This window comes from Fringilla coelebs (assembly GCF_963513975.1).
Source record: "Fringilla coelebs genome assembly, chromosome: 13".
Taxonomy (NCBI): Eukaryota; Metazoa; Chordata; class Aves; order Passeriformes; family Fringillidae; genus Fringilla; species Fringilla coelebs.
This window is the reverse complement of record NC_140039.1, coordinates 6,742,330-6,767,745: the sequence shown is the minus strand read 5'-3', so window position 1 is coordinate 6,767,745 and position 25,416 is coordinate 6,742,330. Positions and strand designations below refer to the sequence as shown.

Below are 25,416 nucleotides of genomic sequence, written 5' to 3'. Positions count from 1 at the left end.
CCGCGGGTTCGAGTCCCGCCGCCGCCACCCCGCACCACGTGTGGGCACCCACGGTGCGCCGACACCCGGGAGACTACGCGTCCCGTCCCGTCCCATCCAGCCCGCCCCGCCAAGGACAACAGCGCAGGCCAGGCCTCGTCACCAAGATGCCTTTATTGGTGCTCGATGCCCTGCTTCTTCCCAGGGACACTCACTTCTCCGGGGACACTCGCTCCCCCCATATCACCCACTCCCCTGGGGACACCTAATCCCCAGGTGACACTTGCTTCTCGCAAGACACACGCTCCCTTCGGGACACCCACTCCCCTGGGGACACGCAATCCCCCAGGTGACACACGCTCTCTTAGGGACACCCATTCCCCCGGGGACACCCAATCCCCCAGGGTACATTCGTTCCCCCAGGACACACGCTCCCTGGGAACACCCACTCCCGGGTGACACTCGCTCTCGCTCCCACCAGGAACCCTCACTCTCTGGGCCAGCCCCATGGGGGCTGTGACAGCCCGGTGGGTCCGTGGTGCCCCGTTCCACCCCCCTCCCTGCTGCCCCCACGGCCGGCGGGCGAGGATCCTGGTGCACTGGCTGGCCTCGGCTGCGCGCCTCGCGGTCACCCCGGCGTGAGCGCGGCCAGCGCCTCCTGCATCTTCTGGCGGCAGCGCGCGTAGCGGTGCCGCAGCCGCCGCACGTGCTCCTCCTCCTCCCGCTGCAGGATCAGCAGGAAGTTGTGCAGCTCCGGCAGCGAGAAGGCGTCCCACTGCAGGCACAAGGGCTGCCATCGCCACGGGCACCCGCAGCGTCCCCACACGGCCACCGCCCCGGGCAATGCGGGGCCAAGCCCCCTCCCCGTCCCCGCACTCACGTTCACCTCGCCGGTCTCGTTCTCCTTCAGGATGAAGCTCAGCACCTTCTCGCTGGGGCCGGCCAGCAGCCGCAGCCGCAGGGGCTGCTCGTCGTCACCCAGCTTCCGCAGGTACACTGCAACGGGGCCACGTGTCACCGCGGGGACACTGCCGCTACGGGGACATCACTGCTGCTACGGGGATGCTGCTGCTATGGGGACATCACCACCGCAGCAGACACCACTGCTGCAGCGGGGGACGCATCCATGGTGTCAGGGGACACTCGCCAAAGGGGGATACCACTGCTACAGGGATGCCACCACCAAGGGGATGCTCCTGCCTAAGGAAAGCTTCACTACTGGGGCACCACTGCCGTGATATTGCCACCATGGGGGACACCAGCACTATGGGGACACCACTGCCATGGGCATGCTGCTGCCACCATGAGGGACCCTGGGGACACCACCACCATGGAACTGCCACCACCCAGGGGAAACTGACAATATGGGGACACGGCCACCACTGTGAGGACAGGGTGACCCTGGGCACTACCTTGCTCATCCTTCTCAGACCTCTCGAAGAGGGCGAACTTGCGGGGGTTGTCGATGACGGTGAACTTGCGGAGGAGTGCATCGATGACCTCGCTGGCGCGGGTGTGCGAGAGGATGTGCAGGTGCTTGACGGTCCCCTTGGGCAGGTAGAAGGACGTGCGGCGCTTCACCCCCTGGGGGTGTGGCCGCCCCGCCTGCAGGGAGGGGACCCGCTTGGTGGCCGGCACCGAGACAGGGCGAACCAGCTTCAGCTGCACCTTGATGAAGCCGGTGTAGGAGCCGTCTTTGTTCTACGAAACACCGGTGGGGGGTGAGTGGGGTCAGGGCAGGACACCGTGACCCGCACCCCCGGCCCTGGACCCCCGTACCAGGCTCATGAAGAGGTTGCTGTTGATTTGGCTGTTGTACTCCTTGATCCGCTGCTCCACCTGCGCCTGGTCCAGCTCTGTCTTCTCCCATTCGCTGGGCTCATCCTGAGTGACAACAGGCGGGCTGAGCGGCACAGAGACCGGGGGGGACCGTCCCGCCTGCCTCGGTGTCGCTCCGGCCCCCAGCCCACCCCGAAGCACGGGCAGATGCGCGGGCGGTTGCACGGGGTTGCATCAGCCCGGCTGGCGCTGAGCTGGGCTGTGCCGGGGACGCCCAGCTGAGCTCACCGCGGCCCCAGCCCTGCTCCGGGGACACCGGCACCGGCCGCCCCGCAAGCGCCCGTCCCTGAGGCTGCAGGGCTCTGAGAACGCACTGCGAGGGCACCCGGAGCCGAGCGTCCGCTCCCGGCACCCCAGATCAGAGAGGCGTCCCCAAGGCAGAGCGCCGGCAGCCGCCAGCCCGGCACCAGGGCGTCTGGGCAGGCTCCGCGCCCGCGGGGACGCCCTGAGATTTGAGGCAGGAGGGCCGGACTGGGGGTGCAGCCCGCCCTTGCCGCCGGCACCCCACTTCAAAGCGCTGGCCCCACACACGGGGCACCGAGCGTCCCGGCTCGGCGTCCCTGCCACCGGCACCCACTAATGAGTATTTACGCGGGGCCGCGGAGCTGCCACACGGTGCTGCACGTGTCCCCGCGGCACTGAGGGGTTCCCAGCCCCGACAGCCATCTTACAGCACGCAGGCACTGCCGGACCCCGCGGGGGTCCCTGCAGGATGGGGACAGCTGTGAAGCTGCCCGGGGAGTTTGTTCGGGCACCCCCAAAGCCGGGAGCAGCTCCAGCCCTGAGGGACCTTGGGGTGCCCGTGCCAGGCAGTGAAACTCCACTCGCCGCACGGTGCCTCGCCCACCCCACATCCAACCGGACAGGGCCACCGCGTCCCACGGCACGGCCATGCTTCACCACGCTCTTGCCCCACTGCAGGGCCAAGCTCACCTCCAAGAAAAGACCACCAACACCTCTGGTTCTCCCCACGCACCAAGCCCACCCTCGCCTGCTCCCCAGCACCCAGCCGGGGAAATGTGCCCCGATGACGTCACCCGTGTCCCCCATTACGTCACGGCCCGGGACCGACCTGGCGGCGGCGCGGGCGGCGGCCGAGTGAGGTGCGGGCGGTGTAGAAGAGCTCGGGCTCGGAGTCGGAGTCCTCCTGGCTGCAGTAGCCGCTGCTGGCCGTGCTGCCCCCCGTGCCTCCCGCGCCGCCCCGCCGCAGCGCCAGCGCCGCCGCCCCGCAGCCCCCGGGCCCGCCGGCCCCCGGCCCGGCCGCGGGCACGGCGGCGGTGGCGGAGGGCACGGCCCGGCCCGGCCGCCCCGCAGCCCCGCCGGGGCGGCGAGCACACGGGCACACCCGGCCCCGCGCCAGCCCGACCGGCCCCCGGGCCGGGGCCCGGCTCGGTCCGCTCCCGGCTCGGCTCAGCCCGCTCCCGGTCCTTGGCCCGGCTCCGCTCAGCCCGGCCCTTGGCCCGGCTCGGCTCCGCTCGGTCCCTATCGCGGCTAGGCTCCGCCCGGTCCCGGTTTCAGTCCCGACTTGGCTCCGCCCGGTCCCGGTCTCAATCCCGACGCAGCTTCGCCCGGTCCCACTCTCAGTCCCGGCACAGATTAGCTCGGTCCCTATCGCCGTCCCGCTCGGCTCAGCCCGGTCCCTATCGCCGTCCCGCTCGGCTCAGCCCGGTGTCTATCGCGGTCCCGTTCCCGGCTCGGCTCAGACCGGTCCCTATCGCGCTCCCGTCCCGGCTCGGTTCGGCGCGGCGTCTACCGCGCCCTGCCCCGTTCCAGGCTCAGCGCGGTCCCCGTCGCTGCCCCGCCCCGGCCGTGGGGTGACGCGGGCCGGGGGCGGCGCGGCGGCCCCGCTTCCGGCGGTGACTTCACCCGCGCCCGCCCGGACATGGCTTTGCCCCGGCTGAGCTCGGTTCGACTCGGGCACGGTGCGGTGCGGGCAGCGTGCCCGAGTCGAACCGGGCACACAGCACAGCCCGACATGGCACAGCACGGCATGGCACAACCTCACTCAGCCCAGCCCAGAGCAGTGCAGTCCCTCAAAGCTTGGCACAGCCCAGGATCGCACAGCCTAACCTGGCGTGGTGCAGCCTGGCACGGCATAGCATAGCCTGGCATGTCAGCCTTGCTCACCTCAGCTCAGCCCAGCCGAGCCCAGCCTAGCAAGGCTTGGCACAGCCTAACCTGGCGTGGTGCAGCCTGGCATGGCATAGCATAGCCTGGCATGTCAGCCTTGCTCACCTCAGCTCAGCCCAGCCGAGCCCAGCCTAGCAACGCTTGGCACAGCCTGGCATGGCACAGCCTGGCATGCCATTACATGGCCTCACAGGGCACAGCCCAGCTTAGCCCTCCCCAGCCCAGCACAGCCCCCAGGTTTGCCACCCCCTGCCCAAGCTCTCCCTCACAGACAGCCCCAGGCCCTACCACGTTGGTGTCCTTCTCCAACACCTGCTCATTGCCATCGTCCTCGTCACCAGCACCTGGGGGGCCACCGCAGTCCAGCTGCACCAGGGCCCGGCACCGGTAGTGGCAGGTGAAGCTGCAGTCTGGGGACAGAGACAGGAGCAGGGTCACCACTGTGCACAGCCTGGCTGTCAGGGTCGGGGCGCTGCACACTGGTGGGACAAGGGCTGGCACATGGCGACAGTGTCAGCTGTCTGCACATGCTGTGCCCAGGGCCTCAGGGGTAGTAGCATCAACATGGTGGTGCTGCTGCGGCTGTGCTCCCTGTGGGCTGGCCAGCACGGTGTGCTCAGTGCCTGGTACTGGGATGCTCAGTAATGGGATGCCCGGTATGGACACCAGTGTGGGTGTCCAGTACCAGGATGCCCAGCGGCCAGTGCGGGTACCCAATGCTGGAATACCTGGTGCAGGTAGCCAATATAGGGATGCGTGGTGCCAGGTAAGGGTATTCTGTATGGGGCTGCCAGTGCCTGATGTGGGTGCCCCGTCCAGACGTGTCCAGTGTTTGGAGGCAGTTCCTGGTGCCCAGAGGCCCAGGAATGGTGCAGCTGCCCAGAATGGTGATGCCCAACTTAATGGCAGTGCCTGGCACCAGGATGCCTGGTGGGGGTAGTTGGTATTGAGATACCTGTACCCAGCCCAGTGCTGGGATGCCTGTGCCCAGTGGTGGGACAGCTGGCGCCCAGTGAGGGACCCACTACCGGGGGTGGGGGCCCGTGGGGGTGCCCGATGGTAGGATGCTTTGTACCCGCTGGTGGTGGGCGTGTCCGGTGGCAGCATGCCCGGTGCTGGGAAACTCATGCCCACTGATGGGACGCCCGGTGCACAGTGGGGCTGCCTACCACCAGGATGTTCGGTGTCCTGTAGGGGTGCCCGGTCGGTGGGACGCCCGGTGGGAATGCCCCGTGGTGGGGATGCCCGGTGGCGGGGTATCCGGTGCTCGCAGGGGGTGCCCGGTTCAGAAGAAGCCGAGTGGCGGCACGCCCGGTGCCTGGCGGGGGTGCGAGGTGCCGGCGTGCCCGGCGGCGGGGGTGCGGGGGGCCCGGGGCGCGGCGCGGTACTCACGGCGGCACTGGAGGCTCTTCCTGCCGCCGCCCCAGACGAAGTCCCCGCAGAGATCGCACCAGGTGTGCAGCCCGCGGCGCCGCGGCTCGAAGCGGTGCCCGGCGCCCGGTGCCGCCGTCAGCCGCGGGTCAGGATGCGCCCCGGGGCCGGGCCGGCGGGCCGGGCTGATGCGCAGCGCGTTGGCTCGTTCCAGACGGCCCCGGCCCGGCCGCGGCTCCGGCTGCAGCTCCCGCAGCTCGATGAGCTCCATGGCCCCGCGGCCGCGGGCGCTGCTCGGCGGCGGGGCGGGGGCCGGCACCGGGCCGGGGCCGGGGCGGGGATCGGGAGGGGCCGCCCCGATCGGGCACCGCGGGGAAACTGAGGCAGGAGAGGTGGGGGGAACGGCACAATGCCCCAGGCTCCCGATCGCCAACTCCAGTCCCGGCGAGCCCGGCGGGGCGGGCTGGAGGCGGGGATGAGGCTCCCGGAGCCGCCGCGGAGGAAGGGGGGCCCGCTGCAGCCGCTCCCCTTCTCTGCCTCTTCTCGCAGAAGGACAAACTGCGCTCCCTGCCTCAGTTTCCCAGCGGGGAAGGGGCTGGAGGCACCCCTGGGGGCGGGTGAGAAGCAGACGGAGAGCTGCGGAGAGCGCCCCTGCTCCCGCTGGCTGCAGCCCTGGACATGCAGCCTGGGCTGGGGTGAGGAGTTTATTGAGCTCCGAGCGCAGGCTGCTCCGCCGGGCTGCAGCTGGACCGAGATGGTTTCCTGCCTGCTGCCGTGGCTCCTGCAGCAGCAGCCCTGGTGCAAAGCCTAGTTTTTTTGTGTCGGGGATTCCTCAACACCCCATCAGAAAAAGGACATGGCCAACCTTTCCCAGCTGTGCTCAGACCAAGGCTGCAGCCCTGTGGCAGCAGCTGCTGACCAGTGAAAGCTGGGGATGCACCCCACAGCATCCCCACCAGTAAACCCCGTTTGCTGGTAATGCTGGTGGGCAGGGGGCCCAGCCCTTGGTGCTAACATCACATCAAGGGAGAGGAAATGGGGTGAATGGTCCCTGCAAGGTGGGAGATGACAAATACTCAAGAAACTCTTTCTCACAGCAAGAGGCTCGTGCAAACCACATCCTCTGCTCCCCACGCTGCTCTAACAATGCTAAGAGGCAGCACAGAGGCCTTTTCACTCCCTCCCCTCCACAGCTGCTGTAAGGTAACCACAACCTTATAGGCTTTTTCGGGTTCTCTGGGATTTCTCTTGTTGCAGAGGGGAAAATGGACACATGCCTCACTGTGTGGAAGGGAGGGGAGGAAGCAGTTTGTTACCTTCAGCTAGGAGAGAAAAAGCAGAAGCCAAGCAACTCTGGGATGAACAAGGAGGTTTACTGGAGAAGGCAGCATGGTGGGCTGGTGGGAGAGGAGAGGCTGACCCTGCCTGGGGCTGAGAGCAGGCAGAAGGGGCTTTTGCCAGCTTCTTTCCAGCTCTGGGCTGCACACCGGGGGAATCTCTGCCTCTCTGAGCCATGGGCCAGATGCCAGACACCACTTTTCTTACAGGTCATCCACACTCCTTGGCACTGCAGCCATCAGGTTGCAGGCAGGCTTGTGCTTCTGCCAGTGCTGCACCTGGCATGCCCTGCAGAGGGGGAAGCTGCTGTCAGGGGCACTGGAGTCACATCCATCCCTGGGGGCAAAGCAGCCAGGGACAAACTCCAGCACCACACCCCTCTGGGAGCTGGGGAGAGCTGATACAGCCCAGCACTAGACCAAGAGGGGGGTGGATGTGGCCCCAGTCCTGGGGGTTAAGAAGGTTTAACACCAGACCTTGCCAGATGGTTCAGGACCAGAGATTTAATCTACTGCCACCATCCCAGCTGCCACATCCCAGCCTGTCACCTGCACCCACAGAGTCATGGGTGCTTTCCTATCAAGGTGGGGAGGAGGGAGGCAGTGTCACCATGGAAAACCCAGCCTGTCACTGCTGCTGCTATGAGCAGAGGCAGCTCAGCACCTCAGCTGCAACACAACCCTCACCAGCACCTCCTCCACCAGCAGCCCAGCACATCAGCCTCCCCACAACTTGGAGAGGCACGTAGCCAGCAGAGAGCTAGTGGTGCTGAGCAGTGGTGGGACCCCTGGCTTTTCTTGGCCCTCCCACAGCATTCTCCAGTGAGACCTGTGGTGCTCTGGGGAGCCCAGGGGGCTGCAGGGGCCCCAAGGGGGTGGCAGGGCTCCCTTACCGTGAGCAGTACCACTCGTTCCGGCAGCGAGAGCAGCGCTTGGCTGCTTCTGCACCACACACCCTGCAGCGGGGCTTGTCAGGGACCAGAGCCTCCATCATGTCCAGGCTGTAGGTCTGTGCCCACCTGTGCAGGCAGAGAGGGGTGAGGCTGCTTACAGGGAATGGCTGACGGGCAGTGAGCTGTCCCTGTTGCACCCTGCCATTGAGGGGACATCTCCAGCCAGTGCCACAGACTCCTCTGTCCTCCCAGGGCCGAGCTCCAGCCCTGCTCATGGGGATACTGGCCCCACTGGGCACTCTGCATACCTGCCCCAGCCTCACCTGCGTGCCTGCAGCTTCAGCTCCTCCTCAGTGGGGCTGAAGGCGTGCTTCACCTGGTGCTTGGCAATGGCCTCCCACTTCCCTGAGTTTTTCTTGAGGATATGGTCCCAGATGACAGGAACCTGGTGGGAGAGGCAGGGCAGGAGGAAGAGGTGCTAACAGCCTGAAAAGGGTGCTGTGGTTTTGGGAGAAGGCAGCCAGCCCTGGGCACAAGAAGCACGGCCCTCCAGGAGGGCAAGCAGGGGCAGAGGTGGTCAGGGTGTGCTTTTGGGTACATGGAGGGGACGGATACACCCACTGTCAGTGGGCATTGAGGTGAAACAAGGCAAAACCTTTGGGGTCCAGATGGGAATGGGTGCTCAGCCTTGAGGCCTGGGCTGCTGAGAAGAAAGCCCTGGGAGCTCAGCACCCTGCGTGTGGTGTGAAGCCCGTGCTCCAGCGCCGTTTGTCTGAGCAGATTTTTCCGCTCGTCACTTCCCTGAAGATGAACGGCCGGGGAAGGGCCAGCCAGAGGGAACATCCCAGCCAAGAGCAGCGCGCCCAGCTCAGCCTCTGGAGGGGACCATGCTGCTTCAAACAGCACTGCCTTCTCCAGCAGAGTAAAAATAGCCAAGGAAGGGGAGGAGGCTGCTCTGCGAGCAGTCAAATGGAAAAAAGGCCTTTCCTTAGCTTGGCTCAGCAACAAGGAGTGAGTTCAGCACTCTCTGAACAGAGCAGGGAGCCTGTGTGTGTGCTTCCCGCTGCCTCCCCGTGCCCGCCCCCGGGCTCAGACCCAGCCTTGGCAGGGGCAGGGGCAGCACCGGCACAAAAGCAGAGCTATGGAGAAGGGCAGCAGCCTGATGAGGGCTGGAGGAGGTCCCCAGCATGGCAGCTGCTTGTCACTGGGCCACCAACATGCTGGCAGTCAAGGCACAGGGCGTGAATCCATGTCCGCCTCCGCCCCGCTGCCATCCCCAGCCCCAACAGCTCAGTTTGCCAGTCTGCAGCTTCCCCAGCTCCAGCTCCCAGCCTGGGCCATGTCCCCAACTCAGCCACAGCCACCTCTGACAGGGCACACCACCCTCCTGCCAGGCCATGCAGCCAGCTGCGATGGGGACAGTGTTCTCCCACTGGGGACAGCCCAAACAGCCACTGCCCAATCTCCTCCAGGAGCCTCTGGCAGTGGGGCAGAGCCTCTGTGCTCCCAGTTCTTCTCAGCAGCCTCTTTGCAGGTGTGCACCCACACTCAGTTTCTCCCCTCAGCTCACAAGAAGGCAGTAGAAACATATAAAACCACTTTTCTCCAGAGATTACCACAGCATGAATTAAAACCCCCAAGGTCTTGGCTGTTTAAAGACCTTCATGGCCTAACTCCCAAAGGCCCAGACACCAGCTGGGACCAGTTTAACTCCAGACTCTGTCACCAGATCATGATGTCCCTCTGTACAAGTGTGCCAAGCAGCCTCAGACCAGGGCTGTAAAAGGGGACTTCCCTGGGGAGTCCAGAATTCAACAGGAAAACGCTGATAAATGCCAAATGAAGACTTAATTGTCAAAACAAGCCAGTGCCTATGTCTGCCCCATGCAGCTGCCATCCTGGGGGCTCAGTGTGACCTGGAGAGCTGTTTATAACCCAGCATTTATGCTTTTAGATGTGATTGCTAGGCCATTACAGGGCAGGACAAGGCTCTCACATCAGCCACAGGCAGCTTTTCTGGCAATAAGGGTGTAACTGAAATGGGCACTTGGCTGTTTTTGCAGGGCATCATCACTCCAGACCTGAGCTTGGTGGAAGAAAATAAGGGTAGGGAGCCAATCAGGCTTAAACCAGAGCAGCTGTAGAGGTGAAAGAAAAGCCACAGATACCTGCTCCAGGATGAGATCCTTTTTGGGGGGAGCAGGGTCTGTCACTGCGAGGTAACTCAGAAATCTCTGCAGCTCCACCAGGTTGGGCAGCTGGTCAATGAGGACATCTGTCAGGAATGCACGGAGCTGTGGCCACGGAGAGGGGGACAAAAGTGAACAGAGAGGGGTCAGAGCAAGGGAGTGAGAGGTGGGGATGCAGCAGGGCAAGAGCAGAGATTTGAGGGGCAGGGGCAGAGAGACCAGTGGGGGTCTCACAAGGTGCACTCACAAACACAAGCTTTGCTGCAGCTGCTACAGTGACAGACCTGCTGTTCTGCCACCACTGGCTCTTGGAGCCCACAGTGAGGATGGGCACAGATACCTGGAGGTGCCCAGTGCTGGCAAGGGCCCAGGACCATGGTGCTGCAGGGTCCTACCTTGAGCAGCTGGCTCTTGTTGAAACCATCAAAGCAGTATTTGCGCTGGCACTCGGGACTGAGCAGCAGGTTCAGGAGGGCAAGCCACACCTGCCCATCCAGCTTGGTCATCTTCACCTGGTCCTCAGGGGGCACCACGTGCCATGTGCCATTCTCAAACTTCTTGAGCTTGCCTGAGAGACAGAAGAACCAAGGAAACACAGTGCTGCCTGGGGGAAGAGGGGGATGCTGGCCTATGCTCACTGCCTCACTTCACCTTCTGCTTCTGCCTGCCTCAGTTTCCCCACCCTTTGCTCCACATAGCAGCCTACTTGGTACTGAGGCAAAATATTAGAGAACATGAAAAGCAGAAAAGACGCGTATTAAACCAATATTCCTGTGTCAGGAACAAAAGACCCCTGAGACATCTCACTCTGCACTTGGTCAGGAGCGTAGAGCACTGGTGGGCAGCAGGGCAGCCCATGCTACAACAGCAGAGTGGGTACCATGCTGGTACCATTTTGGGGTACCATGCTGGTACCATTTTGGGTAAGTTTCCTCTGCCAGGCAAAGCCAGAAGCAGCATGACTGCAACAGATATGACAAAACAAGCTCCAACAGCTACTGTGTGGCTCCAGGGGATGGAGCAGGATGTGACCCTGCATCTGCACAGCCTGGAAATGCCTTTGTGCTCGTCTGTTTGCAGTCCCTCCCTCAGGGCCCTGGATCAAAGCTCCCTCTCACAGCCCCAGCGCACAGGCAGGAGCAGGGATGTGTTTCTGGCTGCAGGAAGGAGGAAAGCTCCCGCACCCAGCTGGGCTGCTCTCGGCAGGCACAGCCACGTGCTTCCCGGAGCTCTTCCTGCGCTGCCCCCGCGCTGACCCCCGAGCGGTTCCCACGGCCCGGGCTGTGCCCCACTGCAGGGAGGCAGGGGGAGCCCGGGGGGCTCCGGGGGGCGTGCCTGGCTGCAGAGCTGGGGCACGATGGCCAACGGGCACAGCCTGATCAGGAACCAGCAGCAGAATCAGGCAATGTTTGCTGCCTGGGGGAGACCACGGCTGGCTCTGGGGAGTGCTGCCCCGAAAGGTGCAGAGAACTGGGACTGGCACTCTGGTCTTTCTGTGCTCAGGAGACTGCTCAGAGGAGCACGTGGGGCTGGCCGAGGTGCTACACTCCAGTGCTGGCTGTGATCACTCAGAGGAGACCCAGCCCTGTGTGAGGATCGGCCTTTGGGAGCACTGCTGGGTCCCCAGCCCAGCTGTGCTGCAGCTGCTCTCGAGCTGAACAGCTTCAGGCAGGGAGCACTGAGGAGCTGGAGGGGAGGGCAGAGGGGGAACAGCTCTGCAAGGGCTCCTACAGCAGATCCCAGCGGATGCACATCCCAGAACAGTGTCCCAGAGACCAGGGGGCGTGATCTGTACCTGCTTCCCAGCAGCTCCAGGGGCAATGCTCCACCAGCTCAACAAGGAGGCAGGGCAGGTTGTGGGTGTTCAGCATCCGTGTCAGTGCACTCAGGGGCAGACTGGAGGTTTGACAGAAAGGGAGAAACAGCACTCACAGATTAATGTCAGAATTTGTATCTACAAATGCTCCCTGAGGCAACTGGGAGAGGCAGCAAAGGAACAATGATCTGAGTTCCCAGGAGAACCATGGAGCAGGGTGGATTGCTGCTGTGTTTGCCTCCCAGAGCACAGTGCCACTGCCACTGTGGACACAGCCAGCTGCTGAAGGGGGTCCAGGCACCCACTGTGACCCCACAGGAATCCCATCCACAGAGCTGGGCACATCCTCTGCTGCTCCTGGGCACCTACCTGTCCAGCTGGTCAGTGATGAACCGCAGCACGGACAGGGCCTTCAGGGAAATCTCAAACTCCATCACCTCTGCCTGCTTCTGCAGCTCCTGTGGAGGGACAGGAGCAGCCTTGGGATTTCAGGCCCCATTTCCCAGGAGCTACAGAGAGGCAGGCTCTTGACTGCAATGATAATCACAGTCTGGGTAGGAAAACAGAGCCCTGAAAAACAGTTTCTTGTCTCAACTGTGCCAGCACTGCCCGTTTGCCAGTGCAGCCACACAAGTGCTTGCAGCTTGCAGTTGCTCTTCCCCCATGTCCCTGTCCCTAACAGGTCGTGGTTGGCTACTGGCTGCAGAAGAACACCCCCTGAAAGAGGCTGGCCCTAAATTTTGCCTCTCTCCCTTTCTGGGACCATCTTGTGGCCCATGGCCCTGCGGAGACCTGTGAGAGTTGAAGGAGGAGGGAGCTGCATGATCAGCAGAGGAACCAGAGGAGGAGGAAGAGGAGGGAGAAACTTGGCCCTGATGCAGCTGCAGTCCTGCATCCACCCCTCCTGGATCTGCCTCTTCCCTCCAGCTTGGGAACAGCCAACTCAAATATCTGCTGTGGTTATCCCAGCCCTCAGCTGTGCCATGCTCTGCAGCCACTCAGGCTCCTTCCCTTCCCAGACAGCACGGACACCCCCTCATCCCCATCAGCCCGACCACTCTGACTCAGCCTCTTTCAAGGCCAGGGGAGGACCATTCTCAGAGGTGCCAAGTCCTTCTCCCTGGCTCAGGCAGAGCTTCTCTCCAGCCCGATGCAGCTCACACTTGGTGTGCAGAGCTCTGACCTCAGCTTCTTGTATTTCTCCAAAGAGCCACTGCAACAGTTGCCGTCCAGATTCCTGTGGGAAGCAGCTCTGTGCTCCCCGTACTGGTGCCCCACACGTTACCAAGAGAGCCTTGTGGGCTCTCCCCTGCTTCCTCCCTCTCCAAACCGCCCTAGTGAGGTTTGTCCTACAGCTCCTCCTTGTATCCAGACCTCATCTCTGCTGCCTTGAGACAGGGACTATCTTTTGCCTGTGCTTTGAGGGGACAACAGAACAGGGGTTATCACCATACACAGCTCCAAAGGACAACAGGCTCCACAGCCCAGGAGATGGCAGGAACAGCTTTTTCACAGGGGTTATTGTACACAAGGTCAGGAGAGGCTGGAATGAATCAGAGGAAACCAGGCTCTGTGGAAGATGAGTGCTTTTGAGAATCCCATTGGCTAGAAAAGGTCTGGCTTTTTATGTTCGTGTCAAAGCAGTAACAGAGACACCCCTTTCCCCTCCCCAGCTGGGAAAACATTTCCTGGAAAAAATCCCTATTGTGCTCCAGATCCCCCCACTTCCTTCCCTTTTCTGAGAGAGAAGTATGTGCTTAGGCAGCAAGCCAAAGGATGGAGGCGAGGGGAGGTTCACGCTCTCCCTTTAACCCTGCTCTTCCAGATACTCCTCCTGATGTGCAGCTCCCGGTGCTGAGGAGCACCAGAGGCAAAGGCAGCTCCTGCTCTGGGAAGGTGTGTGTGTGCCAGCCTGGGAATACCTGACTGGGAAAGCTCTGGGATCTCTGCTGGCCCAGACCAGCTCGGAGGAGGTGTTTCTCAGAGAATAAAGGAAGCTGGGGAAAGGACATGAGGACAACTCCTGGTTGTCAGGCCTCCCTCATAGTTAACCTGGCTGGCTATACTGGCAGCCTGACCCAGACTGGCCTCCCAAACTTCAGGGAGAGATATCCACACAGCTTCCAAGAGGAACAGCAAATGGCCAAAGCCCTCTACTGGATATTTTGCCCATCAACTCTCCAGCGTGTCCCACCCCAGAGCTCTGAGCATGTCCTGCAGGAAGCCTCAGGCTGGCACTAGCACCAGGCAGGGCAGAAGCCAGGCTGCAGAGAGGAGGGGGGTGGATGCAGCCACAGGCACAGAGAAGCACCAGACACCCTGAGGTGGGCAGGAGGTGCCAGGGCTGCTACCCATGGAAAGGCCTCCCTGTGCCTCTGCAGGCTGCCCACATTGCTCACCACACACGTCCCCAGGGAACTCCAGGGCTTCCTCCTCACCTGCATGGATGAGGGGCTGGTCAGAGGATCAGCACCAAGCTCTGCTGAGGTCACTGCTGGTGCCTTGGTGCTGCGAGCTGCCAGCAGGGTCAGCTTGCGGTGGCAGTAATCGATCAGATCCAGAACGCTGTCCTCTGCTGACTCGCAGATCTCCTGCACAGCCACAAGGGGCTCACAGCGTCAGTCCCCACAGTGTCCCACCCTCAGGGGCTTTCCACCTGGGAAAGATGAGCCTGTCTCTCACCTTGTGAAAGAACACTGTCTCCAGGAGGTTGATGATGGAGGCTTCATGGTGCAGCTGTGGGAGGAGAATGGCAAGAGTGAGTAGCAGTGGAGCAGCACTGGGACAGGGAAAAGGGCTTTTCTGAGAAGCTGCTTATGTAGTCATGGCCAAAGAAAAAAATACAAGTGATGCAACCTTCAAAAAAGCTCCAGTTCCTGCAGTTCATGTTAATATTTATGCTGACATGCCTGTGACACTCCAACATGCCGATGGAGGGCCACACTTCCCAGCAGGCAGGGCTCCAGGGCTCTGCCAGTGCTGCAGGGGCAGGACAGCCACTGCCCTCGGGCAAGTTGCAGGCTCTAGCACCAGAACAGAGCCAGTGCCTGAGCTGGGGCAGTGGTCTGCATGGCTGTGCTTCTCCAGGCCCTGGGACTGGGGCAGACAGCCTTGTCCAGGACTGGGAACTATGGAATAGCTGCCCTGAGGCAATCAGCTGCTCAGGAAGACACCACCTTGCCCCTACAAGGTGTTTGTCTGGACTGAAAATGAGTTAAAACCTCCAAGCCTCAGGCAGATTTTCCTTAGGTGAAGGGCTGCATCCCTCTGCAAGGAAGCCCAGATCTGGACATCATTCCCTTGCCAAGAATAGCCCAAGGGATCACTGGTCCCAGGAGCTCAGTAATAAAAAGTTACATTTTTGTTAGCCCAGAGGCACATAACACTGGAGAGCCTCTGGCTAGAGAAAAACAGTGCTCAGAGAGGGGAAAACACCCCAGGGGTATCACTGCCTGGGAGCAGGGGCAGCACTGGGAGCCACAGCCAGGAGCACAGCTGCCTCCAGGAATGGCTTTTGCTGCACCCAGCGGCTCCTGCAAGCCCCTGTGTGGGATTAGAGAGAGGACAGCTCTCCACAAAACCAAGCTTCCCTGGGAGTGAGTCCCTGTCCCTCCTGGGGCAAGGGCATGGGCTTGTATGGGTTCTGGGAAACCAGGCACTTCCCACTGTGTCCCACTGCCCACCTCAGCCCTGAGACCTTCAGGGTGACACTTATTTTCAAGCAGAGCTGTGCCTGCCCCATCTGCAGGCTCATTATTCCCAGCACCCCTGTACTCACCACCACGTAGATGGGGAAGGTGCTTCTCGGCTTGAAGTCCTGCAGCCGGCACAGCACGGGAAAGATCTTGTGCTTCCAGATCTCCACAGAGATCAGCTCCCCAATGAGAACAGGAATCTAGACAGGGAAGGGAGGGGGCAGTGAAGCCTTTCAGACCAGGGCTGCAGGGGGAACCAGTTTGTTGCTAATGGTCAGCCGCACCCAGGATGGTCAGGGGTCCCCCAGGGAGGAGGGTGGCCCTGGGACACATTCTGAACTCTTCCAGCTCAGAGGCCAGCAGCTTCTCACAGCAGGCCAGAGCTCCTGGGGCTGCAGAGAGGAAAGCTGGCCAGGTCCAGGCAACCTCACAGCCTGGGACTGGGACCCCTCAGGCATAGGGCAGAGATCTGCAGCTGGAGGGACCAGTGCATCAAGGAGACCAAAACAACCTCCAAGAGAGAAACCAGACACCAGCAAGCAGAAATACCGCAGCTTGACCTTTAATTTTTTTAAAAAACCAAACTGGCACGCCACCAGTCAAACATCTTTTCCAGAGACACAACAGATTCTTCGGCATTTTATTCCAAAATTGCACACTGCCCACAGGGCGAGCCCAGCTGGAGGCTGAGGGCCCAGCACTGGGACCACCCCTGCACCCAGGGAGGCTCACCTTGGCATGGCTGACCAGCAGCTCGGTGAGGAGCTGCTCCTGGCCCGCCGAGGCGCTCAGGATGCCGTGCATGTTGAGCTTCTCCACAGCCTCGTGCTGCCGAAGCCATCTGCGGGGCAGCCAGCGGGACACGGGTGCCACCGCGCCCTGGGGGCTGCCGAGCCGAGGGTTCCTCGTGCAGGGAAACCTGCTCCTGTCACCCCCAGCCTGAGGCTGTGCCCTGAGCCCGCGGCTGCAGCTCCACCGGACAGCCCTGCTGCCCCCAGCAGCACCCTCTGTCAGTGTCAGTGGGGACACCACAGAACCGGGGGAGCCCCTCCATCACCCCCACCTTCACAGACACCCAGATCTGGGACCCCTCCTCACCCTGGGCCCTCCAATCTCCCCCAGTCCTTCCAGGAATGCTCCAGAATTGCAGCCCCTTCTCTCACCCCACCCCTACCCTCTGGGGTCACCTCAAAACCAGGACTCCTCCTCTCTAGCCAAAACCTTCTGGGAACCCCTCCTTACCCCCACTGTGACCCCCGGGAAGGCCCCAGAACTGGGCCCTCTCCCGTGCTCCCACAGCCCTAAAGAGGACCCCCCCAAATTTAAAGTCACTTTTCCATGTTCTCCCCCACAGACAGCCCACCGCCGTGTCCCCGCACCCCTGCCCGCCGATGTCGCGCAGCTCGGAGCCCCGCAGGGCTCGCACCAGCGCCTCGGCCTCGGCGGGCGGCAGCGGCCCGGGCTCGGCGGCCATGGCGTCCGCGTCGCTGTGGCAACGGCGCCGCCGCCGCCGCCCCCTGGCGGCGCGGAGGACTCGCTGCGGGCCGGCGGCAGCGGCGGCGCGGGACGGGCTCTGCTGCCCCCTGGCGACGCGGAGGAGCGGGCGCGGCCAGCGGGGACAGCGGGGGACACACCGGGGACACAGCGTGAGGGGACACAGCTCTAGCGAGGGCTGCGTCACTTCCAGCACACGATGATGTTGGGGTCGTTCTCCAGGCGCTCATCCAGCTCCTTGTAACTCATGCCTGGGGAGTAAGGCAGTGGGGTGTTAGCAGGGTGTCAGTGTGGTGTCAGCCGGGCACCCAGCAGCGGTGTCAGAGGCTGGGTGGAGTCCCCAAGCCCTGCCCCTGGCAACACGGGCTTGGCAGGCTGGCTTGGAGAAGAGCCTGGCCCACAGTCCCGTCTCCCTGCAGTCTGAAGGCTCCCAAAGGGGCAAGAACCCAGGAGCAGTGCCCAGCTGTGGGCAGGCAGACATGCCCGTGTCTCCCAGCAGCCCTGGGGCGCAGAGGAGCAGAGGATCCCGTGGTGCTAGGGATCCATACCCGTCTTGCAGCAGATCTCGTCGTAGCTGTGGCAGCCCGTGTACAGCCGGGCGGGGTGGCTGCGCTCGTCCCGGGCCACCTTGACTGGGTATTTCTGGAGCCGCCGGATCAGGCCCTTCATCAAACCAAACTGGATCAGCCTCCTGGGGACGAGGAGCAAAGAGATGGGACCACAATGCCGAGGTGCCAAATGCCCCAGCTCCCCACATTCCCTTCTGTTCCACACGCCCCACCACTGCCTCACAGTTCCTACCCTACAGACACAGGGTTAAGTACTTCCTGCTCACTGTCTCTGCCACCCCCAGTGCCACCACTGCCCTCAGGGACTGATCAGGAGGGCTCTGACCTCTCATCCACCCTCTGGAGCTGCAGGGTGTAGCGGGAGATGAGGTCTCGCACGGTGGTGCCAGGGCTCAGCCCGCAGTACAGCTGGAAGACATCCCTGAGGCTGGCTCGCTTGTGCCCTGCAAGGACAAGTCACCACTCAGCTGCCCTGTGCCCCTGCCTGGGCCAGCATCTCCAGCCAGCGTCACTGTACCTTGTTTGGTGACATAGGACAGACACTCTTCCTGGAGGCACTTGTCATCCACCAGGTCCTGCACCTTGGGTGTGGTGCAGTAGACATTGGAGTACTGGAGGGTGATGGAAAAGCAGCTCTGCTCAGCTGCAGCTCTGACAGACAGGCCTGGCCCACTCCTACCCTGCCGCTGCCCAAATCCCCTCACAGCCCCACGGCCCGACCCACCTGGAGTATGGAGACGAGTGTGACGACCCCGTAGTACCTGTGGATGGACAGGGAAGGGTGAGAGGAGCCCTGTGGCAGCCCCCACCCCCCGGGGCCAGGCAGCCCTGCAGGCACTCACAGCAGGTTCTGCACCGCGATGCGCACCAAGTTCAGCTCCACGTCAGCCTCGGCAGAGATCTTCTGCACGTGCCGGAATCCATCGATGTAGGGCAGGATCTGGGAGGGGAGAGGCAGCAGGGAAAGGGCAGAGAGCACTGAGGCATCAGCCTGAAGCCAAGCAGCTCCCCTGGATCTGGGAGCAGCTAGGATGGGCAGGCTCCATCCCCAGGTGTGGTTTAACCTTGTGCTGGTGAATGATTTGCTCACAGGCCCAAGCACAAAGCCAAGGGCAGCACCGAAACATGCTCATAAAGTGGGGATCTCTAGGACAGCCCAACTCTCCCAATGGTCTGGAAACAGATCCCCATCGAAGCGTCAAGCAGACGGACCTGCTGCGTGGTGAGATCCCACTGGGAGTTGAAGAAGTCATCCTTGTCCTGGGTGAAGACAGGGACATCGTACTCCTGCACAATGGGGGGGTCTGGGCGCTGCTCAATCACCTTCAGGTGGATGGTGTTTGACTCATCTGCCCGGGAAAAGGGAAGGCTCAATCTCTGTGCAAAACAGTGCTCCCTCAGGAGCTTGGAACCATCAATCCCAGGGCACCACAATGGCACATAGAACAGGGTGTTGACAGCCCATAACTCCATCCCACCTATCCCTTGGAGCCAGGTAGGGCAAGGCTGGCTCAGACACCCCCAGATACAAGCACAGACAGGCAGGGAGCTGCAGGGAGCAGCACAGGCAGAGCAAACCTGGGCAGGAAATGGCCCAGCTGTCTCCCAGTCCTCATCGTACCTATGGGCAGGGTGCACTTCCCTTTGGCATTCAGCTCCTCCAGCAGGATGGTCATGATGGGAACCAGCTTCTGTTTACTCTCCTCGTTGGAGATGAATCCACTTTCCAGCTGAAGAGAGCACAAAGTCAAATCAGCTGCTCCCCATAGGATTACTGGCTATAGGAGCCCAGGTCCTGTTCCCCTTTAGAACTGAAGAGATGTGTAGGAAACCAGCAGCACAATCCCCTCCCCACTGTGAATCCAGCCCCTGTCCCAGCAATGCCCAGTGGCCCTCACATGCTCCAGGACCCTGCTGAGGTGCCCACACCCTGCGGGGTGGCTGGGGAGGCAGCCTGGCCGTGCCCAGCCTCACCTCAAGGGTGGTGAGGTAGCCAGCCAGCTTCTTCACGATGGGCTCCAGCGCGCAGGCCTTGGCTCTGGCGTCGCACACGAAGCCCAGGTTGAAGAGCAGAGCGTTCCTGCTGTACTTCTTGTGCTCGATGCACACGGGGCAGCCGATCAGCTTCTTCTCCATGGCCGTCCTGTGGGGAAACCTGGGACCTGCATCTACGCCCTCGGGGAGCCTCGAGTCCCCCACAAGGATGGCTCCCAGGCGGCTCTGCAGGTAGGGGCTTCTTTATATTGCAGGAAAAATGATGCCTAAGCCCTACATGCTCCCTGAAGGGGGAGCGGGGAGGAAGGAGTCGGCCCTCAGAAAAGGAAACACTCTCCTTTGGAAACCAGCACAGCCCTCCTGACTGGTCTGACTTTCCTGCATTTACGGCTGGCGGAGCAGCAGATGCAGCACCAGCCACCCCCAAATGTGACCGCCCACCCTCTGCACGGGTACCTGGGGGCACCGCAGTGACCCTGCTGGCCCCGGGGCCCGGAGCCGCGGCACCGAGCTGTGCTCCGCACCGAGCCCCGCGGGACAGCGGCTCCGGGCAGGGACGGGGCTCTGCCCGCACTCACACGGTGATCAGCTTGTTCTGCAGCTCGGGCTTCGTGATCACGTACACCTGGATGGTGTCAAACAGCTCCCGGGAGATGAAGTCCTCGGGGACCTGCGGCGGCACAGGAGGCTCCGTTCCAGCCGAGCCCCGTCCCGCTCCGGGGAGCGCCCACCACCGCTGCCCCTGCGCCCCCTTCCCTTCCCCGACGGCCCGGTCCCAGCCCCCGCCGCGGGCCCCGGGCCGCTCGCCCCGCACCTGGTAGGTGATTTTGGGCCCCAGCGTGGGGTGGAACTCGCTGAAGAACACGCACTCGATGCGGCCACCCATGGCGGGACGCGAGCGGCCGAGCACCGGGCGGCCCCGCCGGCCACCGTAGCGCCGCTCCCGCGGAATCACAGGGCCGCGCGGGGGGCGGGCCCCGACATTGAGCGACAGCTCTTCCCGCCACTCAGAGCGGCGCAGCGCGCCGGGGCGGGCCCTAGCGCTGACGGACAGCCCACCTCAGCCAATCGGAGCCCGCGCCGCGGCTAGGCCATGTCGGCAGCGGCGGTTCCGCCCGCCCGGCCAACATGGCCCTGACGGCCGAGACCGAGTCCCGCCTGTACCGCTCGCTGCGCGTGGCCTCCGGCGCCGCCGCGCACCTCGTGGCGCTGGGATTCCCCGCCGCCGTGGCCGTGCTGGCGCGGCCCGGATCCAGTGAGTGCCGGCGGGGCCGGGGCCCGGGGCGCGGGGAGGGCCGGATGTCTCGGCTCACCTCAGCTCACCTCACCCTGCGCTTCCCTTCCAGGTCTCTTCTCCTGGCACCCGCTGCTCATGGCCCTCGCGGTAAGTGCCGCTGCCCCGGTCACCTCCCCGCTGCGGTGAGTCCCTGGGTGATGGGTACCGAGCCCCGGGAGCCCCCGGGTGAGGGGAGGCTGAGCCCAGCCCCGGGAGCCGCGGCGCAGGGGCGTTTGTCCGGTGCCAATGCCGCTGCCCTCTGCCCTCCAGTTCTCGTTCCTGATGACGGAAGCGCTGCTGATCTTCTCCCCGGAGACCTCGCTGCTGCGCTCCTTCTCCCGCAAGGTCCGAGTGCGGGTGCACTGGGCCCTGCAGCTGCTCGCCCTGCTCTGCGCGCTCCTAGGGCTGGGAATCATTACCTACAACAAGCACTTGAACGGCAAGGGCCACTTTGTCACCTGGCACGGGCTGACGGGGCTGCTGGCCGTGCTGTACGCCGGCGGGCAGTGCGCCGGGGGCGTGCTCCTGCTCTACCCCAAGCTGATGAAGAACTGGACTCTGGCCAAGCTGAAGCTGTACCATGCAACCTCAGGGCTGGTGGGCTACCTGCTGGGCTGTGCCAGCCTGATGCTGGGCATGTGCTCCCTCTGGTTCACCACCACAGTGACCGGTGCCTCCTGGTACCTGGCCATGCTGTGTCCCATCATCACCAGCCTGGTTATCATGAACCAGGTGAGCAACGCGTACCTGTACCGCAAGCGGAGCCAGCACTGAGGGCTTGGTGCTGACCTGAACTTCCCGGAGAGAGCTGGCAGCCCCCCTGCTCGCACAGGGTCTCCTTGGAACTTGGTTTCTACCTACTTGTCTTTCCTTAGTCCTGGATTGTCCGTAGTGTCTTGTCCCTGGGGAGAAGCCGCTCCAGATGTGTGTGACACCTCACCCCTGCCTCGGCGGGGATGTTCCCTGGCACAGGTAAAGCTGCCAGTCCCTGTGGCAGCTTGGTGCTCAGTGCTGGGAAATGGAGGGCTCACTCAGGATTCCTGCTTCTTTTCCCTTCCCACGCAGGGCTGCTTTGGAGCAGGCAGGGCAGGAGCCATCCTGGTGAGGAGGGCGGGGAATCCCTTCTCTCCTGGGAGGCTGCAGCAGGCACCACGCTGCCTCTCCTGCCACAGGGGCAGCTTGACAGGAGAGCACAGGGCACGGTTGTGGCTTCAGCCCTGGCAGGGCTGGGGCAGGGTGGTGGCACCCGAGCAACGGTACAGCAGCAGGTGTGTCCCCATGGCACGGGCAGCTCTGCCCCAAGGCCCTGGGTCTAGACACCCACTGCCACGCACAAACCCCTCCTCCGTGGGCTGGGCTCGGCCTGCTGGGGTGGGGTCAGTTTACAGAGCAAATTACTGAGCCGGGCTGTGAACATGCAGCCAGCAAGGCATAGGGAACAGTGTGAGCACGGGGGGACAGCCAGCAGAGACCTGGGCAATGAACCCTTGGGAAGGCAGGAAGAAACCTCCTCGCTGGCACAACAGCCTTCCTTCAAGCACGCATCCTGCTCCCGGCAGGGCTGGAGAGCTGGGAGCGGCTCCCAGGCTGAAAAATTCCTCTGTATCCAGAGCTTTTATTCAATAAAAATTTCAGGCAGCTAGAGTGCAACAAGCCCTCTTTACTTCTTGGGTGGGATGACTTTTGGGGTGCAGGCAAACATCTCTCCCTGCTGGGAGCACCTGGGAGAGAAACCCCCTCCCCAACCTCCTGACAAGAGCCCCCAGGGGCTGCTCTGGGCCAGGTCCCCCACCCTGCCCATGCTCTGCTGCAGGAGCCAGCGCTTTCAAAGAACTCTTTATTGATACCCAAAGGTCTGTGTTCTTCCCATTTGACAAAACCTTCTCGTGTGGTCCTTTAAAAAAATAATCATGACACTGCTGATCCACATCCAGGGCTGGGAATTGCCCACTGGATCAGGAGCTGTGGAGGCTGTCTCAGGGAGCATCCTCTCCATCCAGGAAAAAAAACTCCATCAACAAAGAGGGAGGGAAAAGAAAGGGGGAGCCCATATTCTACCTGCAGGAAAGAAAACCTGCTGCCAGAGGAAGCAGCTAGAGTCCCACTGTAAAATTAATTCCAGCTCCTAGTGTAATCTGGCAAACGGATTAGCCGGGGAGCAGCCAAGGGCAGCAGCTCCTCACAGGGGGAGGGGGCAGGAGAGGAAGGAGGAGAGAATCCCCACCATGAAAGCCTGCAGCTGGCAGTGCTGGAGCACCACCATGAGGGGCTGGGTGGCCTCTTCCTGCCCAGTGTCCTGTCCCCTCCTACCCAACAAACTTCTCACCGGCCCTGGAGAGCTCCTGCTGGGGCAGGGGGAAGCTCCCCACGGGAAAGACCTTCGGAAGAGAAACCCACCAGCCTTCCCATTGCCTCAGTTAGGGACAAAACTACTTTCAGAAAGGAGAAAATAAGTGTTGAGTGCTCTGGCCAAGCCCTGGCACAGAGGAGAAGCTGACTTCGATCCCACGAGGGCCAGCACAGCGGCTTGGGGCAGGGATCAGCCCCGTGTCCCTCTCCCAGCACAGCCCCCGCTGCCTGCACCGACTCCACGGCCTGCCCCGGCTGAGGGAGTGGTTCCAGGAATCCCTGTCCTCACGGTGGTGGCAGTGTCACTGTCCCGGGTGCCTGGTGCTGGCCGCGAGCAGCAGCGAAGCGTGTGAATGAGGTATCCCCCTGCCTGTGCCGCGGGAGGAGTCCCCGCCCCCGGCCGTGGGGGACGCGAGGGGGATTAGCAGCTCTCACACGGAGACAGGGCGGGAGGGGCCGGTCACAGCTGGCCCGGGGCGTCCTGGAAGCTGATGAGGTTGGACTCTTGGCCAGGGCTCTTCCCGGCCGTGCCGGGCTCGGGCAGCAGTGGGCTGTCGGCCTTTGCTGCCGCTGCCGCCTCCTCCTCATCATCCTCCATGCTGGGCCAGGCTGATTGGTCCTCCACGCGCTTCAGCCGCTCGTTCAAAGCCTTCAGGGCCAGCTGCCTGCAGGACAAGGGCACGTGGGCAGGTTAACCCCGGGTCAGCGGCTCTGCCCTGGGCCACTGTGCAAGTCAGTCCCTGAATTCCTCCCAGCAGGAAAGGGTGGGTTCAGCAGGGCTGGGGAAGACCTGGAGCGCCTGCTCCATAGAAATCCACTCCGGCTCCCAGACTACTCACACGGAGTTTTCATGCTACGTAGTGCAACTGGAGGCTGTCAGCATGAGGGCAGCTCCGGGAATGGGGAATAAAGGCATAAAGCAGGGCAGGGAAAAGGGAGTGCCGGCACCCTGTCCAAACCCTCCTGCCAGGAGTCAGGAAGGCCAGTGCTGGCTGCGCTGGAGGGCTGGGGTGTGGGGCTGACTCACTGCTCTCCCCTAGGCCAGGGTGAACTGGTGGAAGGCTGCCGTGAGTAGGGGCTGTCACTGTCCCAGGCTGTCCTCCTTTCTTCTGCAGGGACCCCTAACCTTGTCTGCCCCTTTCCCAGGATCTCCCCTGCCTTTCCATTGCTGCTCCACATCTGGAAGAGCAGGCTAATGTCCCACCAGCTCCCTGAAATACTCCTCACCACCTCCGTGGCAGACCACATGGAGAAGACCCCTCCTGAGCACCTAAATCTCCCCCCTCCTCCTTAGCTGGATTTTAAACCCTACCCTCGCTGTCCCTAAACGCGATCCCCCAGGGCAGGGCAGGGCAGGGCAGGGCAGGGCAGGGCAGGGGGTACCTTCTCCTCTCGGCGTCCTGGGGGTCCGTCCCCGGCAGGCTGATGGTGATGGAGGACGGGGCACCCACGTCGTAGCGCTTGACGGTCTTGCGGCACACCCGCAGCTTCACCAGCACGCTGTGCACCAGGTTGGCCACCAGACCCACCACGGGCTGCAGGATCTCGGGGAAGAAAGTGGCGAAGGCGAAATGGTCGCTCATGTCTCCGCGGCCTCTACTGTGCCGCTGGTAGAAGCGGAGATAGACCCAGCTGGAGAGGAGCCCGAAGCCGTACGAGGCGAGTACATTGCTCTCGACGAGGGCAGCGAGCCGCAGCAGAGCCAGGAGAAGGAGCAGGAGCATGGGGACAGCCTTCATTCTGACCTGAGGCACCTTCAGTACGGTGCTGTCCCCCATCGTCTGCTTGAGGGCCACCAAGACCCCCCCGAGGAAGCCCAGGCCGCCGTGGATGCGGACGGCGAACAGATAGTGGAGGCGGAAGGAGGCCACATAGGTGAGGAAGTAGGCGAGGGCGGCCAGGAGCCCCACGGAGATGTTCACCACGGCGAAGAAGACGAGGAGCTCCAGCGCGCCCCAGAGGGGCTCCAGCAGCCGCCCGGCCGTGCCCAGCGTGGCCAGGCTGGCCGCCAGCCCCCAGGCGCGCTCCTCCACCAGCCCGTGCGTCAGCAGCGTCCACACCCAGAAGTTGGGGGGCAGGAGGTAGCCGGGCGTCACCCCCAGCCCGTAGGCCGTGTCCAGCCCGAAGGAGAGCAGGTACAGCAGCACCACGGCGGCGCTCAGCGACTTCACCACCACGCTGGTGCCGGCCAGCGCCGCCAGGAAGTGCTGCCGGGCCACCGGCAGGTACCGCCGCATCTTCGGCCCCGCGGGCGGGACGGGGCGGCCCCGCGGGGGCTGCCCGGCCCCACCCGCCCGCCTCCCCGCGCCGGGCCCCGCGCGGCCCCCGGCCGGCCCCGGCCCCGGTCTCTCCCTCCGCCGCCGCCCCGGGGCAGGCCGCGCTCGGACCCTCTGCTGGGCCAGGCCGGGCGCGGACAAACAGCGCCTCTGCGCATGCGCGGAACGGGGGCGCATGGGCGGGACTGCCGTGGGGGCGGGGCCAGGG

The 25,416-nt window shown here is 63.2% G+C and overlaps 5 protein-coding genes across 5 annotated transcripts; 1 reads left to right on the top strand and 4 right to left on the bottom strand.

The window, feature by feature from the left end:
- Nucleotides 1–152: 152 nt before the first annotated feature.
- On the bottom strand, nucleotides 153–5,743 carry RASSF1 (Ras association domain family member 1). Its single transcript, XM_084214333.1, has 6 exons — nucleotides 5,341–5,743; nucleotides 4,237–4,358; nucleotides 1,759–1,863; nucleotides 1,392–1,680; nucleotides 860–975; nucleotides 153–754 (listed from the first exon to the last, which is right to left on the bottom strand). The coding sequence occupies exons 1-6, from the start codon at nucleotides 5,588–5,590 to the stop codon at nucleotides 608–610; spliced, it is 1,029 nt and encodes a 342-aa protein (XP_084070459.1). The 5' UTR covers nucleotides 5,591–5,743; the 3' UTR covers nucleotides 153–607.
- Nucleotides 5,744–6,860: 1,117 nt separating this feature from the next.
- ZMYND10 (zinc finger MYND-type containing 10) lies at nucleotides 6,861–16,799 on the bottom strand (the record flags this gene model as incomplete). Its single annotated transcript, XM_084214328.1, has 12 exons — nucleotides 16,629–16,799; nucleotides 15,982–16,090; nucleotides 15,333–15,449; nucleotides 14,237–14,290; nucleotides 13,993–14,145; nucleotides 11,924–12,012; nucleotides 11,534–11,634; nucleotides 10,134–10,306; nucleotides 9,718–9,843; nucleotides 7,873–7,994; nucleotides 7,550–7,675; nucleotides 6,861–6,945 (listed from the first exon to the last, which is right to left on the bottom strand). The coding sequence occupies exons 1-12, from the start codon at nucleotides 16,721–16,723 to the stop codon at nucleotides 6,861–6,863; spliced, it is 1,350 nt and encodes a 449-aa protein (XP_084070454.1). The 5' UTR covers nucleotides 16,724–16,799.
- Nucleotides 16,800–16,859: 60 nt separating this feature from the next.
- On the bottom strand, nucleotides 16,860–20,254 carry NPRL2 (NPR2 like, GATOR1 complex subunit). Its single transcript, XM_084214327.1, has 11 exons — nucleotides 20,122–20,254; nucleotides 19,886–19,977; nucleotides 19,287–19,455; nucleotides 18,934–19,042; nucleotides 18,525–18,661; nucleotides 18,155–18,252; nucleotides 18,037–18,073; nucleotides 17,830–17,923; nucleotides 17,638–17,755; nucleotides 17,292–17,434; nucleotides 16,860–16,994 (listed from the first exon to the last, which is right to left on the bottom strand). Exons 1-11 carry the CDS (start codon nucleotides 20,191–20,193, stop codon nucleotides 16,927–16,929), a joined length of 1,137 nt encoding a protein of 378 aa, XP_084070453.1. The 5' UTR covers nucleotides 20,194–20,254; the 3' UTR covers nucleotides 16,860–16,926.
- A 181-nt stretch (nucleotides 20,255–20,435) lies between these two features.
- On the top strand, nucleotides 20,436–21,512 carry CYB561D2 (cytochrome b561 family member D2; the record flags this gene model as incomplete). Its single annotated transcript, XM_084214241.1, has 3 exons — nucleotides 20,436–20,562; nucleotides 20,654–20,691; nucleotides 20,854–21,512. 3 exons carry the CDS (start codon nucleotides 20,436–20,438, stop codon nucleotides 21,355–21,357), a joined length of 669 nt encoding a protein of 222 aa, XP_084070367.1. The 3' UTR covers nucleotides 21,358–21,512.
- Nucleotides 21,513–22,340: 828 nt separating this feature from the next.
- On the bottom strand, nucleotides 22,341–25,269 carry TMEM115 (transmembrane protein 115). Its single transcript, XM_084214405.1, has 2 exons — nucleotides 24,316–25,269; nucleotides 22,341–23,597 (listed from the first exon to the last, which is right to left on the bottom strand). The coding sequence occupies exons 1-2, from the start codon at nucleotides 25,167–25,169 to the stop codon at nucleotides 23,393–23,395; spliced, it is 1,059 nt and encodes a 352-aa protein (XP_084070531.1). The 5' UTR covers nucleotides 25,170–25,269; the 3' UTR covers nucleotides 22,341–23,392.
- Nucleotides 25,270–25,416: the final 147 nt, after the last annotated feature.